This window comes from Orcinus orca, chromosome 5 (genome assembly GCF_937001465.1).
Source record: "Orcinus orca chromosome 5, mOrcOrc1.1, whole genome shotgun sequence".
NCBI lineage: Eukaryota > Metazoa > Chordata > Mammalia > Artiodactyla > Delphinidae > Orcinus > Orcinus orca.
The window spans coordinates 87,509,852-87,529,092 of record NC_064563.1 but is presented as its reverse complement, the minus strand read 5'-3'; the positions used below and the strand labels follow the sequence as shown (position 1 = coordinate 87,529,092).

The following is a 19,241-nucleotide window of genomic DNA, read 5'->3' as shown; positions in this document are numbered from 1 at the left end:
TTGTTTTCTTGAATGTGGAGGGGATATACCCAGATGGTGAGATAGAAATATGACATAGTAGCTATATGAGATTTTTTTTTGTGGGATGAGGGATGTCAGGTAAAAGGTATATATTTTGAGAACGAACAGACTTCTAGTCTAAGTGAATTTCCATCACCAAGTTGCTGGACCAGGTAGAGGTTTAGACATGGATAAGATTAGAGAGGGTTGGTGTGTGTTAGGTGGTAGAAGAGTGGGATTTATCCTTGACAATGTAAACAGATCTGCCCCCTTCCCAAGGACAGGGAAGAACTAGATTGAGTATGTGGCATACTTTAGATGGTTTTTTGCTTATCTCTCTGAGGATGAATAAGTTCTCGTGGACTCAGTAATGGTAATGTAGAAATTACTCTGAGATGAGAGTGATGATGACAATGATTATGATGAGAAAATTAGCTGTCCCTTTTTGAGCACGTAAAGTATGTCAGGGACTGTGCTAAGTACTTTATATACATTAACTCATATAATCCTCACAACAATCCAGTGAGATAGCCCTGTTACTCCCCCATCTTACAGATAAAGAAACTGAAGTTATCTTGCCCAAGGTCAAGAGCTGGTAATTAAGTGGCAGAGCAGTGATTTGAACCTATACATATCTAACTCTACAGCCCATGTTCTTACCCACCAGGGAATATTGGCTTCCTACAATCTATTTTAAAAAGCACTAAACAAGGAGTGGGCTTGAGGGCAGGCCTGGTCTTTAGAAGCTGGATCACACTGAGCTCCTTTCTGTTTCCTAATTTACCTCGATTATAAAACAGGCACAGTGATGTGTTCCTCACATGGTTATGATGAGAACTGAACTGAAATACTAACTTATATGTGGTATACTCATTATAAAAGTAAGAGGCGGGGGCTTCCCTGGTGGCGCAGTGGTTGAGAGTCCGCCTGCCGATGCAGGGGACGCGTGTTCGTGCCCCGGTCCGGGAAGATCCCACATGCTGCGGAGCGGCTGGGCCCGTGAGCCGTGGCCGCTGAGCCTGCGCGTCCGGAGCCTGTGCTCCGCAACGGGAGAGGCCACAACAGTGAGAGGCCCGCGTACCGCAAAAAAAAAAAAAAAAAAAAAAAAGTAAGAGAGAGGGATATGGCTGCTGGAGAACAGTTTGACGAAGGCCCAGAGCATTAGTTTCCCAGAGAGAAGCACTAATACCCAGCCAGTTGGCTGTGTACTGCCCATTTACATGCTCTCTGATCACTAACATAACACGGCACATAGTTACTTAACAACAGCTCCAAATAAATATTTCTGGAGCATCAGCCATGTGCCAGCACTGTTTTAGCCACCAAGGCTTTGAGGATTGTACAAAACCGACAAGGTCCTGCTTCCAGAGAGTTTATAGTCCAGGGGAAGAGTCAGTTAAAAATGAAATACAAATATAAGTCAGGAGAATATAAGCACAGAGAAGGAGAAACAAGATAAACAGACCAACAGTGACAATATTTGGAGAAAGGCATATAGTAGAGCGGATGAGGAATGTCTCTCTCACTCACTTGTTCACTGAACAAAATGTATCAGGTACTGCTGACTTAGAATGTAATAAATTACATTTCATAATGAAAAAGGTTTAAATAAGAAAAAATAAATCAATAATCACTATTCAGTAGAGCAGGAAGAAATAGCAATTTAATTAAATATTTATCTCATCATGTTTTATATTCCTGAACACCCAACCAGAGACATTTTGTGGCATCATACCTGAAAGGAAGGCAGTTTTTGGCAGAGTTACCTGGGCCTTCTCTTCCTGCTGGTTGGCTCTGAGCACCTTCTCCAGCAGCTTGGGGTGTGGTTTGCTGTGGGGAATGCTCAACTGGGTGGAATTCCCCTGTGATGGTGGTACAATGGGCTGTCTGCTGGTTAGGCGGCTTTTCTATCTTTTCCCAGATGTACTGGCTGCCTGCTCTTCTCTTGTCTTTCCCCAGTTGTTAGCAAAAGCCTCACAGTCCCTCTCATAGTCTGGTGTGTGAGTCCAGCTTCTTCAGCAGCCTGATAGGGAGTCCCTCTATCTTGTTCCCAGCTCAGTGGCCGCTGTAGGCACCGAGACCTCTCCCAGAGCAAGGTTTAGTATCCCCTCACCTTGTCCACCTCTCCCTCCTTCCAGTGTGCCACTTAAGAGGTAGTGAACGACTTGTTGAGGTAGTGAACACTAGTAACCGTAGTGAACACTAGCAGAGGTAGTGAACTACAATCAGCAACTCTCATCAGGGGGTCTGCTTTTGCTGCTCAACGGTCGAGCCCCTTCCTTTCAGAGTTGACTCTCAGCAGGTATTTGCTTAGGCATCACTGATTTTGACCCTTTGTTCAGTTAGGTGACTTATATCTCTGTTTGCCATACCTAAAGCTTTTCTGAAAGAGTTTAGTCAAATTATTCTGTCTAGCATGAGTCCTGAGAGATAGACCAGCATAAGTATGTGCCTCATCTCATAAGTATGTGCATCTCCCCAGCCCCCATCTGAGGAAGAGGGGCTTCCTTCCTTGAATATCTAAGGGACTAGTCATCTCCAGCCTACAACCTTAGGACATGGGGCTCATTATACAGATCAACTCTAAACAGAGGGAAGGAGAGAGTCTCCAACAATCCTCTATGAATATTTTCACCTCTTTAACTTATGAAGAAGCAGAGATATATATTTGAAAAATAATTTGATTGCTATGATTCCAGACAACGCATGGAGAAAATGAATGTCAGTTGTTATATCTTAGATTTATTTCCAAGTGCTTTTAAAATTATTATTATCAATGTCATTTTGTGCCTTCTCTCCTTGTCTGACTCCTGTACCTTTATTTCCATAATTGGCTTCTTTGTTCAACCTCACTGCATGAAGTCAGTTCCTCAGTTAGGTGTTGGGGAAACATATACCTGTCTTAGACAGATGCTCTTGAAGTCCATCACTGGGAAATGAAGGGTATTAAAAGTTGACAAAATGGAATCCCATATTAACTTGCCTATCATCATCTTTCTGAAATGGCACTCATTGAGAGGTTCAAATTTTGGATTCATTCAACAAATATTAATTGAGCATCTGCTATATGCCAGACACCATTCTAGAAATTGGAGATTCAGCTATGAATGAAATAGACAAAGTGTTTCATTTGCCGACTTCTGTCTGTTAGAAGGTGCCAATGATAATATGCTCTTTGCCTCATCTCCATCTTTGTGGGACAGCTAGAGTTCTACATATACAGAATAAAATAAAAGATAAGTCTTTTGAATGGAAACTGAGTTCTCCGCCAGTAGTACTTTATACTGGGTTGAATATGCCACTTCATATTCTTTAGGAAGTAGCTGGGCTGTACATGTTAAATAAATAATATATGAAAGTGAGCTGAAGACCCATCTTTTGATCACCAGCTATTTTCTGAAAAGTTCACATTACTATTCCAGTTTCCAATGTGGGATATTTGGTTTTCTATATAGTCAGCCAATCAATGAGCATTTCTTACCCACTTAATTAGGACTGTGGAGCTGCAGCATTATGCTGCACACTTCGTCTGAAGTGGAAAAGAGAATCCCCTCGCTACCACTGTGCCAGGATTTGCAAAGTCACTCTTGATGTCTCACGTTCCCCTGGAGAATTGCTCAGTTGTCATATGTCAGTGCTCCCACCTGCCCAGGAACTAAAAGAAGACTCTTCACTGGACTGAAAATCAGAGTTAAAAAAATGGTGGCCATTGCTGGCAAATGCACAACTGTTTCATTATACCTACTTGCATCCTGCCCCCCATCCCCTCACTCTCTTAGTTGGATTTTCGAGCCATATTGAGTGTTAAGGGACCCCTGTATCCCAGCTGTGCCTATTCATCTTTTAAATGACACCTTCTTCCCTAGAACTGCCCAGAAACCTGAAGACACTTCCACTACAGAACTGGAGAAGGTTTGCGCATCCTCCTTTGGCTCCTCCATAAGGGGCAGTTCTCTGGACTTCTGATCTTTGACTAGATTCAAAGCAGGTACAGAAGCTCCACTGGGAGCTTCTTTAATACTTGGACATTTCTCCTAAAGTATATGCTTTCAACTGTGCTCAAAGCCAACTAAGCTGAAAAATAGAGTGAAATTTTCTTATGTGAATTTCACCTCACTAAATTATTAATAAAAACTAGAGTGAGCCATAAGTAGGTATTTGTTAGATTTGTAAATATCCACCCACACTTTATTCTGGTTCTGATATCCCTGGCCTTTCAATTTTGCTTCTCGGAAATATCTTTTGCTCAATCAAATTGAAAATATTTTGGTTTACTAAAGATGTTCTTAGAAAGAAGAACTGGTGCACACTAATGATTTTTAAAAGCATTTAAAATTCAATCCTGTTTCAGAGAAAATTTGAAGTATTATCATCGTAGTGTTTAGAGCTAGCAGAAATAGATTCAGGGCCACATTTTTCTGTGCTTGGGAGGTTGAAGTAGTCCTATGATAATTAGAAATAGTTAAATGAATTGAAGTGTCCCAGATGAATGGATGACGCTATTTTAAGTCCTGAAAGTTAGGCATTTATAGATTTTTTTGCCTAAAGCTCTTTTGGAACATAATAAATGCAAATTTTGGACATCTTAGACTGAATCCTAATTTGTTCACTCTCTCCTCCCCCAAGAGGAAAAGGAAACTATTAACCAGAGCAACAATGTTGGGTATGAAATAGTACTTCTTACATTTGGCTTTCTTATCTGTGATTCTTAAATGTTGATGAAAAGTATTGCCCTTTCACCTAATGGACTTTAAAATTTGACCAGATCCCAGCAACTTAGTAGAATGGTACCCTTCATCTTCTTCAAACCAATATTCATCCAAGGTTTTAGCCTTGGTTGAACAGTTAACATTTCCCATACTTTGTTTCCTTTAAGACTTCATAAATTACAGGGTTCCTGAACAAATTAATCAGTAAAAATTCTAAACTATAGCAATGAAGATTCCTGGGAAAAAAAAGTATGGCAACTAATAATGATCCTCTTCCTACACGTAAGGAACTGCATTGGCATGTCCACATTAGTTAATTCATGGATAGCAACAATTCCATGTAAAAATGAAAGAATTTTATCAGAGCTCAGCACAAAGCTTGTTTGTGGCAACGCTGAGTTTAAAAAATAAATCTATTTTTATGAGACTATGAACTAACTCTTTTTAGCCATTAAGTACCAGAATCCCCTTTTTTCTGGACTTCCTCCATCTCTAACTGACATATTTGGACTATTGGCCTTGCTTTATAGACAGGTGTAATGTCGGGTGTCTCCTTGAATTCCTGGGGAATTATTGATTGTTAAATACTATGAGCTTAGTTTTTTTAACTGTATTTTAAAAAGAGTCCTGTGTGGATAGATACAGTCTCTGTCTGCTCACTAGTGTGTCTGTGGTACCCGCATAGGCACTCAGTATTGCTAAATGAATGGATGAATCAGGATGTTGACATGATGCTTTATGCACAATCGGCTACAAGAAAGACTAAGTTGTTCTGGGTCACAATAAAATTGGACTTGGGGTTGGGTGGGAGGGGAGAAGACCTGAGTTCAAATACAAGTGGGGCCACTGACTGATTCACTCATGCTATCAAGTGAAACAAGTGACAACTTTTCAGGGCACAGTTTTTCCCTTTTAGAAGCTGAAAGGGTTGTGCTGAATGTAGTGAGTAATCTCCAGTTTCTCTGGGCTCACATGCTCTTTGTTTTAGGCAAGCTCTTCTATTTCCAGTTGGGAAAAGGTCTATGTAGCCTGACATCTTGGGGTTCCCCCACAGCCAGTCTTGGGAAATGTTCTCTTTATTATTGTCACCTCTCTCAGCAAAATACACTCCCAATGCAATTACCTCTAGCACTGTGAAAGGAATTTTACCAGAAAATAACCTATAGTTTAAGCCATATTTATGGAATTAATTACAGGTACAAAAGAAAGACAAACACATCCAGAATTGTCTGGCCTAAGACCCAGTTTTCACTTAAAATATTCTTATTTCTGGATGCCTCTGTTCAATCACCTCATCTTAGGCTGGTTTCCTCCCTCCCTTCCCTTCCTTCCCACTCCCCTTCTCCCCTTCCTTCCTTCTCTTCCCTTCTCGTCCCCTTCCCTCTTTGTCTCTGTCTCTTTCCCTCTGACTATCTGTACAATTTGTATTAGTTGTCTATTTCCAACCAATTTCTAAAATCCAGTTCCCCTAAATCTCTAATAATATTAAGTGGCCCAGCAATTCCTCCTGGAGAAGCTGCATGCCTGTGGGGGTACTTTGACCACCTACTTGGGTACCCAGTTCTTGCAGGATTGTCTCACTTCTCTCCTAACTATGGTTTTTCACATTCTCTCCCTTCCTGCCCACACCTTTCTGTCTTGTGTCCCTTATACTCTCGGATTTTTCAGGTGAGACTGATCCCACAATCTCGGCACCCAAGTCTAGTCTGAGCCTTTCTAAATAGTCATTTCAACATAGAGGCTGTGCACAGAAGCTTAAGTCCTGATCACGTGGAAAGTTACAGTGGCAGATGATCTGAGAAATTGAGAGAGAGAGAGCGAGAGCGAGAGCGAGCGAGCGAGCGAGAGAGAGAGAGAGAGAGAGAGAGAGAGAGAGAGAGATTGGAGTTGGAGGTGTAAAGAACTTAGAGGGGCTCTTCCTTTATCCTTGTAAAGTATCTTCTTTATGTCATTCAGACTCTTGGCTTCCTTCTTTTTATGTTTTCTAGCGTTTTAAGTTTCATCTCCTTTTCTCTGTGTTCTTAAAGAGAAAAGGGTGATGTAGCTTTCTTGAGTCACCAGAGGGTTTTTTCTGTCCACTTGCCTACTCTGAAAGAATTCGTTTGTTTACCTTCACAAGGAGCAGTATTTGTATTAAAGAACCACTGCGCATCAAGGCCCAAGTACAGATGTCCTATCATGGAAGATGGTGCCTCATTCAGAAAATGCAAGATAGAGTAAAATAAATTAACAACATCTTGGCTGCATGCTCCATTCACAACTATTAATTTAAGAGGGTTATGCTGCCACCTCTGAGCAGAGAGCTCCTGGCAGGGACAGCTGCTCCCATGCCCCAGATCGTGTTGTGTGCATCCCAGTAGGAGTCATCGAGAGCAGTAGGAGAGCGGGAAGGTGGTAGTGCATCAGAGCACTGAGCAGTGTGGCAGCATGGCACTGGGAAGAGGCAGCAGAATGGGCCCTTCCAAAGCGCTTTCATGCACTCCTTCACTTTTTGTATGGATACATACACCATTAACTGAGGAAGAAGAGAAACTTGCCTTGAGTTTTACTGGAAATTTATTAATCCTGCTTTTACTCTCACATGCAGCTTATTTTCAAAAATACCTTTGTATACTCACTAGCATGTTGATGGACCTAAGCAATACAGGCCCATATGCTTGTCCAAAGAATGTCAGACAGGTCTACATCATGATGAACAGGATCTGGGTCCCTCGGGCAGAGCTTGTATGACAGGTGGAAAGCATGCCTTGTGTTGGCCTGCTGTGATTTGCATCCTAAACTGGAGCAAAAGCCAAGGTCAGGCCAAGGTCGAGACTGGGGCCAAGCAGAGGACTTGGTACATGAGAAGCATTCTTTAATTATTGGTCTTTTGCTGCATTGTTCACTGCTGTATTTCCCTATTGCTAAGACAGTGTTCTCAGAAGTTAACCAGACTTATTGTTGCAATATATACAAATGTTGAATTGCTGTGTTGTATACCTGAAACTAATATAATGGCTATATGGGGACTATAAGTGACCACACTGGGGCACCATAGTGGGCAACGGAGCTATATAGAATTCTGAGTACTTGCCTAGGCATTTCTTTTCATGACTATACCTTCTATTCCTATCCTGTGATTTAATTTCCATGTGGAAAAAAGTTATTTGCAGCCTATGTTACGTTGTAACATGATCAAATGGTAAAAATTTTGTATTCTAGTCTCTTGCCTTCAGTGCTAGGATGGCTCTGTTGATGATAATATAAAACTAATTTTAAGTTTAAATTGCTTTGGGAATAAGAAATTGTGATTTAGTGAATATATGCCACTCTTTCAAAAGCGGAAGCAGTGTTTTCCACTCTTTTTTTAAAACTCGGGAATAATGACCATTTTCTGAATTCAAATTTTGAAGGCCTGGTATGTTCATTACTGATGTTGGACCACACACAGAGGAAAGCAGACGTCATTTTGTGACCAGCATTCTGACTTGTCACATCCTGAACAAACCCCTCAAAGCCCTGGAACTCATCTGCATTTTGCACAAGACCCTGATGGAATTTGCTGTTTAAACCTGAACCATATTCTTTGCCCCGAACCTACTGGTTTCCTGATGAGACCTGAAATCTTGGGGAAACAAATAGGCTTTTCCACAATATTTTTTTAAATCATAAATTTTTCACAGGGACCCTTTCAGAAACCCTGGAAAACCAATATCTTTCAGAGGTCACTGATGAAAACCTAGGCTGGGTGGACTTGAGTTGTCAAAGTACATCCACAAAAAGGCTGATTTAAGTTTAGCAAAGGAGAGACATTGAGTTGGGGGAAGAAAGACATATAAAATAATGCCAGTGATTCTGGAAGGCCAGAAGGACATTAATTTTTCCCAGAAACTAATGTGTTCTCTCCTAAATTCTTCATCAGAAAGAGAGGGGGCTTGGTGTGAATTTCCAGGGTATTGCTGATTTCTTAACTCCAAGTATGGAGCCTGGCACAGAATAAGTCATTCAGTATGCATTTATTGAACGCTGTGATTTGAAGGAAAAGAACATTGCTCCATCTCTCCTTTTTTCCCCCCCTTTTCTCCATAAAGGTTGAAAAAAATGATGAGGACCAAAAGATTGAACAAGATGGCATCAAACCAGAAGATAAAGCTCATAAGGCCGCGACCAAAATTCAGGCTAGCTTCCGTGGACACATAACGAGGAAAAAGCTCAAAGGAGAGAAGAAGGGTGATGCCCCAGCCGCTGAGGCGGAGGCGAATGAGAAGGATGAAGCCCCCGTCGCTGAGGGTGCGGAGAAGAAGGAGGGAGAAGGTTCCACTCCCGCTGAAGCGGCCCCAGCCGCCGGCCCCAAGCCGGAAGAGACCGGCAAAGCGGGCGAAACTCCTTCCGAGGAGAAGAAGGGGGAGGGCGCCCCCGAGGCTGCTACAGAGCAGGCAGCGCCCCAGGCTCCTGCCCCCTCGGAGGAGAAGGCCGGCTCTGCTGAGACAGAAAGTGCCACTAAAGCTTCCACTGACAACTCGCCGTCCTCCAAGGCCGAAGACGCGCCAGCCAAGGAGGAGCCTAAACAAGCCGACGTGCCTGCTGCTGTCACTGCTGCTGCTGCCGCCACCACCCCTGCTGCAGAGGATGCTGCTGCCAAGGCAACAGCCCAGCCTCCATCGGAGACTGCGGAGAGCAGCCAAGCGGAGGAGAAGATAGGTGAGCGACCTCCAGGGTCAGACGCCATGGGGGGCCAGGCCACCTGTACTTGGGGGCCTATGTGGAAGGCCAGGCCCCCTGTGCCTTCAAGGGAGAGGGGACATTTCTAGAAGGTGTATTCAGGAAATCAAGGGAAGCTGCGCTGAATTCCCCAAAGTGGCAGGGCTGAGAGCTAACTCTGGCCACTACGTTCCCAAATATCTCCAAGCCTGAGAAAGAACTTGGGCAGGTTTGTGTAGCAGCCGGTACTAGACAGGTCTGACAATTACCTTGTTAACTGGATTGGCATAAAGAGTAAAACTAGGTAATCCTGGTTGAAAAAAATATTCTGTGTGCTGGATAGACTTAGTTTAATAAGTAATTACTGAGGCTACATATATTTTATGGATGGGAATTAGCTAATGTGATTATTTAGCTCTGGGAAGTGCCTGGTGTAAATGCAGCCAACTCCCTATTGATTCAGATGATGTAGTTTGTGAATTACCAGCAGCTAAAACATACTCTCAGACCACCTATTCCTAGCCCACAATGTGTTTCTGGGCGTTCTCCCCCATCAATTGGTGAGCAGTGTGCGTATGTGTATGTACGCTCAGAGAATGTTAATTGTAACATTAATCGGGGTCAGACTAATTAGGAAAATAAGTCTGTTGATGTTGCCAAAAACAAAACCCCAAATATAGAACACGTTGTGAAGTCAAACATAAATTATCATTTTATTATCAAAGACACTACTTTCTACCATACACATACATAATTGAGGGTTGACTGTGATTTTAAAAAGTTACTAGATTCTCTTTGGTTTAGCGCTCTAACCTGGAGTGTTTTCACTATTATTGCCCAAAGAGCCTGTGCAGAATTGGAATAGAGCATTCACAGTACAAGATAAATCTAAGGGAACTTCACCCCTCAGCACTAGATCTGTCCCTCCACTCCAGCCCATCCATAGTGGTGAAGGAGGCCAATGGTCTCCAAGGTCTTTCTCTAGCCTAGTGTGACCCACGAATACCTTTCAGCCCCAGACATTAAAGATAAAGTTGCTTCTGTGCCAGTTGAAAAGGTTGGGTTTACTCCTTTAGAATTTAGTGATTTAACCCACTATGTGTCCAAGGACCCAAATTTGGGCACACACCCACACTGTGCCCTTGGGAAAACACCTACGCCATGAGGATGCTCTGGGAAATGCCTTGCTATCTGACCGTTAGGTTGAGAAAGTAATTATTGAGTATTTGCCATGATATCCATCTCTCCACATTAGATACTGCAGGATAGTGGAAGATTATTCTAGATATTTTCTGGTCTACTTCTTTCATTTTACCCCCCAAATTCTGTGAGTAAACAGCCAGATTATATTAACTATTATTGTTATTAGCATTATCTAACCTCAGATAAAGCACACACCTCTTTCTACCAGTGGCTCATCTTAAATCTTTATTCTAACTATATACCTGCCCCAGGGGCCAGACCTTGAGGTTAAGAAGATGGGAATATTTCCCTGGAAAAGGTAAGGCATGTGATAAGAATGGTTTTGGTTTTAATTTACTCAGCAAAACAAACCTTGTTAACTACTCTTCTTTAGGTTTAAGTTCCAGCCTTAGATACAATGGCTAGAAATCACTTTGCATATGACCGACTACCTATTGGTAATTTTCATAAATCTTAGAAATTAATCATGATTTTAAATATAGAAAATATTTGACATTACTCAGATCATATTTTTAAACTGGGATTTCTGAAATTGTAAGTAGAGACAGAAAGACATAATGTGATTTTAGGTATATGCTCATGATTTGGATTAATAGAAGGGAAGACTGCTTGAATCAATGGAAAGTCTAAAAATAATATATTTTAAAGGAAATTCAGTTTTATTATTTTTCAAGTTATGATAATTCCAATGAATCAATGAAATATTTTATGTAGTACATGCTCAATAAATGTCAAGTGATGAATGAATGAAAATTGGACAGATTCAATTTATAGATAATAATTTGTTTACTCATTCATATATTCTTAATGTAGCCTTGCTTACCCCATTCACTTATTTAATTAAAAATGTGTCTGGTCAGTAAAAGCAATAGGGATCATGCTCCGTCCTAAATCTTACAATTTCTGACTAAAAAATGCCTCAGTTAGTCTGAGCTTAATATGTACATTGAAAGGTAATTGAAAAGTATAAATGAAGTTCAACTTGAAGGTAATCACAAAGGGCAATTTATTTTACATTGTTTCTGAGCTTTGGGTAGGTATTGCCCTCTTGGTTAGATCTTGAAATGCTGCCTATAGCTTCTTTCTGGACCGATGTATCTATTAGCCTTGCCTGCTGTAGGTGACAAGCACAAATTACCCAAATATGATGAGTCTTATGGAATCACAGAAGCTACAGGTGACAAGGAGATCTGTCACAGCATATCAAGCCCAAATTCCCATGGGCCCTGTACCACATTTTCGTCTATCTCGTATTGGATTTCATTCTAATCCTGCTTAAAAGAACAATATTCCCAGTTGAGCACTACTGTTTGGGAATGGACGGCTACCCTGGGTGGCTTTAGGATTCTGTGACTGCCTGGAGGGGTGTAGAGAGACAGTCTGATACGGTGGAGTAGGATTGGGGGGCAGAACAAGCCAAAAGAGAGATTCAAGACAAAAATTGCTGTCAGTAAGAGGGTCAGAATTTTGGACCACTCTGATCACTACTTTAATACAAATGGGAATTCTTTCTAAATTATAAATGTTTTCTTTATTTTACTTCCTTTACTATTAGTGGGTTTATTACAGGTGGATGCCACTTGCATTAGGACATTTGGAATTTTTTTTTCTTTTTTTTTTTTTAATCCTCCAACTATATCTTCCTGTCTCTGCTTTGCCACTCTGTTTGCACATCTCTGCATATGTCTATGGCCAAAAAACTTCCGTGCATTTCTGATGATGATTCCTTTATAGGAGGAGAAGTGTTTGTGGTATCTTTAGGGTACTGCCTCCTTTCAGCCATGAAGAGAGGACTTTCAAGCCTCTTTGAATGATAATGTCTTTGGTGTCTCCTGCTGGATAGTATCACAGTGCTCATTGGACTCACGGTAAAAGAATTCTCTGCTATGTCTCTTCTTCTCCATGATAACCCGCTGACTTTCCCTAGTAGAGGACTCCAAAACTTCTGCTCTGGCTATATTCAGTGATGTCGTATTACCAAGGGAACACATCCAGGAGGCTAGAAATCAGAGATGTTGACTGGGTAGCTCTCACAGGGTACTTGACTAGCACTAGTAGAAAGCGTAACTGGGTTATCCTAGATTTTCTGTATGTTGATTTTGGCTGCATTTTATTTTCGTGGTCTCTTTACCCTTTTCTAACTGAGGCCATCAATAATGATCCAGGAAAGAGAGGAGTTCTATTCATCATTCCTCTGAATAGAAACTCAGTATCTTTCTACCTCTCTTCCTTCTTTTTCTTCCTCCTTCTTCTTCCCTTCCTCCCTCTCTTCCTCTCTCCCTTTGTTCTTTCCTTTTTCCCTTTCATTTATATTAACTTTCTACCATGCTAGGCATTAGCGTCACAAAGATGCATTAGTGATGGTCGCTGATCTTAAGGAGTTCTGATTTGGTAGTAGGCGTGGGATGAAATTCAGGGAGCGCTTTTGAAAACTATCACAGTAATAATCTCAACTCAGTTAAATTCTACAAAAAGATATGGAGTATCTTTATATGCCAATATTCTGTGGGACAAAATATGGATGAGACAGTGCTTTGTGCAGTTTGCTACATGCTAGGTTTTATGTAATGTGTGCCTCTATAGCCAAATTATTAGCAAAAGAATAATGCAAATTTTATAGTTTCTGGAAAGATAATTATGTGTAAAAAAATGAAATACCCAACCCACATTTTTGGAGTTGGAGAAATTCTTTACTTTCCCCAGAACAAAATGTTCCAAAGGCCCAAGATAACCATCCATGATATTCTTAGCTCTCCAGAGGATAGACCCACTTCCACCACACTCTGTGTTACATGTGAGATTAACCAAGGATATTTACACTTATTTGACACAGTGCCTCAGAAGCAGTTTTGATTTGATATGTGGTTTCAACCACTTCCCAAATTTATACACAATTCATAAAGAGTGAAAATTTGGGGTGTGAAAGTCCATAAATGCTATCTATAAAACAGGAGCACCCTGTCAGCTACGCAGTAGCACGCTGCTTAAATACTGTTGATTATTAAGCTTTTATAGAGCACTTTTATATTGCTCTAGTAATCATTTTCATTGGCTTTTCTTGAAAACACTCCAGTGGCATTCGATAATATTTTTCTTTCTGCTTTTACATTCTGAGAACAGGGGCAAAGTAAATGAATATTCTGCCCACAGACACAGTGACAAAGTAGGGGTCAAACTGATAGACCCCCTAAATCCTCACCTTAATCTTGGCCTTGCAGTTCTTTACCTCTCTTCTAAGGTGCTATGTTTTATCTCAATGCCTGCGTTTTCTCTTTATCTTAGCAGTTGTGAACATTTCTGATTATTGTCAGGAAATACTAGCCAGGTCCTAGGACATTCTGTGCCCTCCATGCCCAGTAAGATATACCAAGGAAAGAATGCTGGAGACCAGGGGTAGAGCCTCAATAATTTTACTAATGAGATGTGTGATATGAGGCAAGTCATTGCTTCTCTCTGGGCTTCAGTTGTCTCTTCATTAAGAGAAGGGGTTAAGGTAGTTGGTTTTTAAGGTTTAAAATATATAGTTTCTACTGAGCCTGCGCTCTAGAGCTCACGTGCCACAACTACTGAAGCCTGCGCGCCTAGAGCCCGTGCTTCTCAACAAGAGAAGACACCGCACCGCAACGAATAGTAGCCCCCGCTCGCCGCAACCAGAGAAAGCCCGCGCGCAGCAACAAAGACCCAGTGCAGCCAAAAATAAAAAATTTAAGAAATAAACTTCAAAAAAAATCAGCCAAGTAAATAAATAATAAAATATATAGTTTCTATAATAGGTAGCACTTAATGAGCATTTATGAAGTGTCAGACCCTGTGCTAAGTGCTATGTGGGGATTATCCTATTTAATCATCAGAACCATTCTGTGGTGTAAGTGCTTCAATTTCCCCTTCCACTTTTACAGATGTGGAAACTGAGGTTAAGAGACATTGAGGCACCTCATCAGCATCGACAGCTGACAAGTAGCTAAACCACGAGCTGAACCCCGGCAGCTTGATTGCCGAGGTCATACATTGAACCCTGACACCCAGGGAGAAAAGAAGACGAGAGGAATGTCTAAGAACCCAGGCATTGTGTCCTAATCTAAGACCATCCCCCTCATTTGTATAATTGGATACTCCAGACTCTTGTCTGGGAATCATTAATGATTGCATTTATAGGCGGATATCCAGTAACTAACCACACTCCTTGGTCATAACTTTCTTACAGCTCTGTCACCCCAGAGTTATTGGTGGTATTAAACTGGTTTTGAGTCTTGAGTTCTTAGTTTGAAAATCCTTCAAGTACTGTTTGATTAGGCCCCAGAGAGCTGTAAGATCAGTTAAAATTGATTGTTCTTAACAGGAGTACTGCTGACTCCATTAAACATGCCAGAGCTGAAATTTAGAAATTGAAATGTTCGGAATTCAATCAGATGAAAGCAATTTCATGTATTCTAGACAATTTCTATCCTAAATTTATCAGAATTAGTATCTTTCAAAATTCTTGTTTATATTGTTGCTCCCTTTTGGCAAGCACATTTCCAAAGGACCCCCGATACCTTTATATTTATAACTAGAATAGTATAAAGAACTTAATAGGTAGAACACATAGGAGAGCAATCACTGTCTCTTCAAACAAAAAATTTAAGCAGACAGAAGATAGGAAGAGACGTAACTTAGAGTCAAGAAACTCATATTATGAGGCTTTTTATCCATTCTTTTATAGCTCATATTTAATAACTACTATCACCTTATTAAAAAAGCCAATAAACAGAAAAGCATGTAGCTCCCCCAATTTTAAAGTGGTGAAACTATATTTGGAAGTGAAACTCAAACGATATTTCTTAAAGTGTAGAATATTTTTCAGACACTAATGCATGTTTATCAAATATTTTTTCCTCTTTTTTCTCTGCGTACACACACGCACACGTGCATATCTACCCAATTCTAAAAGGATTACAAGGAGGAAGAACCAAGAGTAGCAAGAGTTACATAGTCAGTCCATTTGGCTGAAGATGGGGAGAGAGCAGAACACCCGATCTAATGGACTAGAAAGCACTGAGTGGTCGTTACTCTTATTTTGTCCTCACAATCATAGCTTCATTAAGTAAAGAATGAAAAGCTTTCTATAACCAGGCATTAAAGGAAGGGAAGAAGGAAACCAATAATGCTGCTTAAAGCTGCAAGACTGGAGCCCTTGAAGATCTCCCAAGACTATACGGTTTACAGTATGCACAGAGGAGGGAAAGGTTTGGAAGGATGTGTAAGTTTTGCCAGCCGTCTTAGTCATGTTTTAATTTTGTGCCCTAAGAAAATGACTGAATCGGGTGCTGAACCGCAGACCAATTCATATCATCAAGGACATTTGAGTCACTGCTTTCTTCAAAAAGTCTTTAGCCAGTTGTTAATCTCACAACACTAAAGCTTGGCTCTCGAAGCAAATAATTTATTTTGAGGCTTATTTAAAAGAATTGCCCATAAATTGTTTTCACAAGGATGATGAATAACATCATGTTTTTTAATAGATCCAGTATCTTGTAGGAAGTATATAGAGCAAATGCTCTGTATTTCCAGCATAATAGACTAAAGGCTGCCTATAGCCAAGAGACCTGGATTCTTGTTCAGATTCTGCTGATGATTTCAGGCCAGCTCTTTTGCCCTCTAGAGGAGCCTGGTTTCAACATCTTCAAAGTAAATGGGTTCAACTAGGTTTTCTCTGCTTTCTAGCTTCAGAAGGCAAGTGTGCAGTGGTAGACTAAAGAGGCATCTGGAAGAGTGGGCATATGGCCTCTTACTCAACCATTCTCACTTCCCTGTAGTGCCTTATTTTCTAAACTATTAGATAGTGGGTTTAGGGGACAGGGCAGATAGTAGAAGAAGTCTGGATGGACGGGCGAAGATTTCAGGAAGAGACAGCACTAAGAAAGTTTATGGTTACACTGGAAGCCCAGGAGACTGCAAGGAAATCTCAGTGGAATTTTCTAACCCACCTTACCCTTGAGATTGAAAATAAAGAGTTGACAATGATGTTTTCAGATATGGTTAGACTTGCTTTTAACCTCCCTGAGATGGAAAACTACAGCTCGAGTGGCTATAATTTACTGTCAATAGTTTCACTTTCATCTTAGACTTAATTTATTATTAGTTTATTTTTTAATACCCATATTATTTCATTAAAGTAATTTAAACAGCTTCAGGGGTATATAAAGCCTTGGATTCTTGTGTAGAGCAATGGATGCATTTGACAGACAATTGTGGTTGATAAGCTTTTCAAAGATTTTGTCAGTAGACCTTCATTAAAACATAAGAATGATAGGAATAGGCCTAATACGACTTTCCTCCAATTCTTTTATTTACTGTACAGTCACATAAGTGGATCTTCGACCATCAGTGAAACTGACTAACAGGCCCAAGTGTTTGGAATTGGGTTATTGTACATCCCAAGAAAAGATGCAGTAGATGATGTACAAGTTAGATATGCTTACTCAGCAATTCTCACATGTATTGTCACTTTTTGAATCACAAATTAGGAGACTGTGGAAGATAAAATATTTTAGTTCGATCATCTCACACCATTCTATTTGGAATGGAAACTGCAGTATCTTCAGGGGAAAAGAAAGTACCCTAGGAGGGCTATTTGCCTTTCCTTATGAATCATGTTCAATATTAATGTTCTTTTCTGGAGGCATATATATGGTCAAGTAAGTCCTGAGGCTAATTTTTGGTTTTTATTTTTTTTCAGTATGAGTTGGTAGAATCTTTTGGAATTCGGAATAGAAACCAGAAACGATTCGCCTAAATGGTCCCTTCTGTGTGTCTCTCAGGGTGGAGATGAACATTTTGATAGATCCACAAGAATATTCTCTTTGCCTTGGGGTATGAAAAAGTGAAGAATATAATTTAGATATGTTTTAGGACCGTATCCATGACTATAGCATAATTGTCTGCCAACTCACAAGCACATACATACACATACACACACACACACACACACACACACACACACACACATATACACAGATTCAATATGTAGGGAAAGGCCTGTTCAGAGGTTCAGGCCATTAGAGAAAATCTAGAAGAACACATTTTTTCACTCTTCAGGCCAACAAGAAGTGGAAAATGGCTCCAGGCACATCTCTCTGTCTCTTAGAGGGGGTGTGGGGAGAGTAAAGCTCTTTTCTCTGCTGGTTGTGTTATTGAGACGTGTTTGTCAATCTACAATGAGATGGGGAGAGCTAGGCATTAGGATTAAGGCTACCTATGATGAAATTTATAGTGTATGAAAATTAAAGTCCTGATTAGGCTAATTAGGGAGAGAGAGTCCAGGAAGGCTTCTTGGCGTAGAGTTACTGCAGCTGAATCTTGAAGGACAAGATGTATGTAATAAAAAGGGATATCTTTTATTTAAAAAAACTTGAGAAACCGCCTTTCATTCAAATTAACACAAAAATACAGATAACTTAATTCATGTCATAATTCAGCAGCAGCTTTCGAAGATTAACCATCAGTGGAAAGTAGCTCCATCATGTGTTTTGTTTATTGTTGAAACTCTTGCCCCTATAACAATGGGAAATAGAAGGCAACCAGTAAGTATTTGCTGAATGAGTTAAGAATGAATGAACAGGGACTTCCCTGGTGGTCCAGTGGTTAAGACTTCGCCTTCCAGTGCAGGGGTAGAGGGTTCGATCCCCGGTCAGGGAGCTAAGATCCCACATGCCTCGCCGCCAAAAAACAGAAGCAATATTGTAACAAATTCAATAAAGACTTTAAAAATGGTCCACATCAAAAAAATCATTAAAAAAAAAGAATGAATGAACAATGTTATCACAGTAGAGAAAGTACTAAAATTGACCTAAAAGACTGGATTCTAACCTTAACCTAATTCTAACTTTAAGCACTCAAATTACTTCGAGTGTAAGTTTACCCTTTCATAAAACAAAAATGTTAGACAGAGGGTTTCCAAATCACTACCGTTTCTAAGATAGCTCAACAATGCCCATTATGACACATTCCAACTTCTTTGCAGATTCTAAGTGACAAGGGGACGCAGACACTTGCTCAAACAGAAAGCTGTGCCGCTGTCCCCCTTTCTTGTATTTTGGAAGCTGAATACACAAGCTTCCCAGAAAGTTCTGTGGTTACTCAGGGGCATACATCATCCTCGAGGTAGCCAGAATCCACAGCACTTAGGGCTTCAGAGACCAATGTGAGCATTTTGCATTATGTTCAGGAACATATTGAAAACTAGAGGAAACCAAAGCTGCTCCCTTCTGAAAGCAGGTGATTAATTTCATTCCAGCCCCATGAGTGACCTGTGTGGCTCTTGCCAGTGTGTGACAGGTACACCCAGGGAAGGAATGATCTGCCAGGTTCCTTGGCACCTTTTCCTCATCTGACACGTTTAAGTAATCTTTGCAGGGTGTTAAGAGTCTCCTGAACCTGCTGTGCCCCTGCTATAGGGTGAATTGTTAATATGTTCCCAAACTAACAGCGCTGGGACAGAGACCAGAAAATAGTCTTTCCCACTCCCGTTGCTGATTCTCCTTTTCCACAGTAGTGTAAACATAATTTGCATACAGCTTGTGAGCTGTTCAGACTGCAGACCACAGGGGACATTGGACTGGGAGGCTGAATAGATTCCCCCTGCCGCATGTAAACTGTAACTTGCAGCAA

At 40.7% G+C, this 19,241-nt stretch overlaps 1 protein-coding gene across 1 annotated transcript in view; it reads left to right on the top strand.

Moving 5' to 3' along the window:
• The window catches only part of GAP43 (growth associated protein 43), a 92,847-nt gene that overhangs the window by 41,753 nt on the left and 31,853 nt on the right, over positions 1-19,241 (top strand). The window contains exon 2 of the mRNA XM_004278508.3: positions 8,780-9,389. Within this exon, the coding sequence (XP_004278556.1) occupies positions 8,780-9,389 (610 nt within the window). The remainder of the gene's footprint in view (positions 1-8,779; positions 9,390-19,241) is intronic.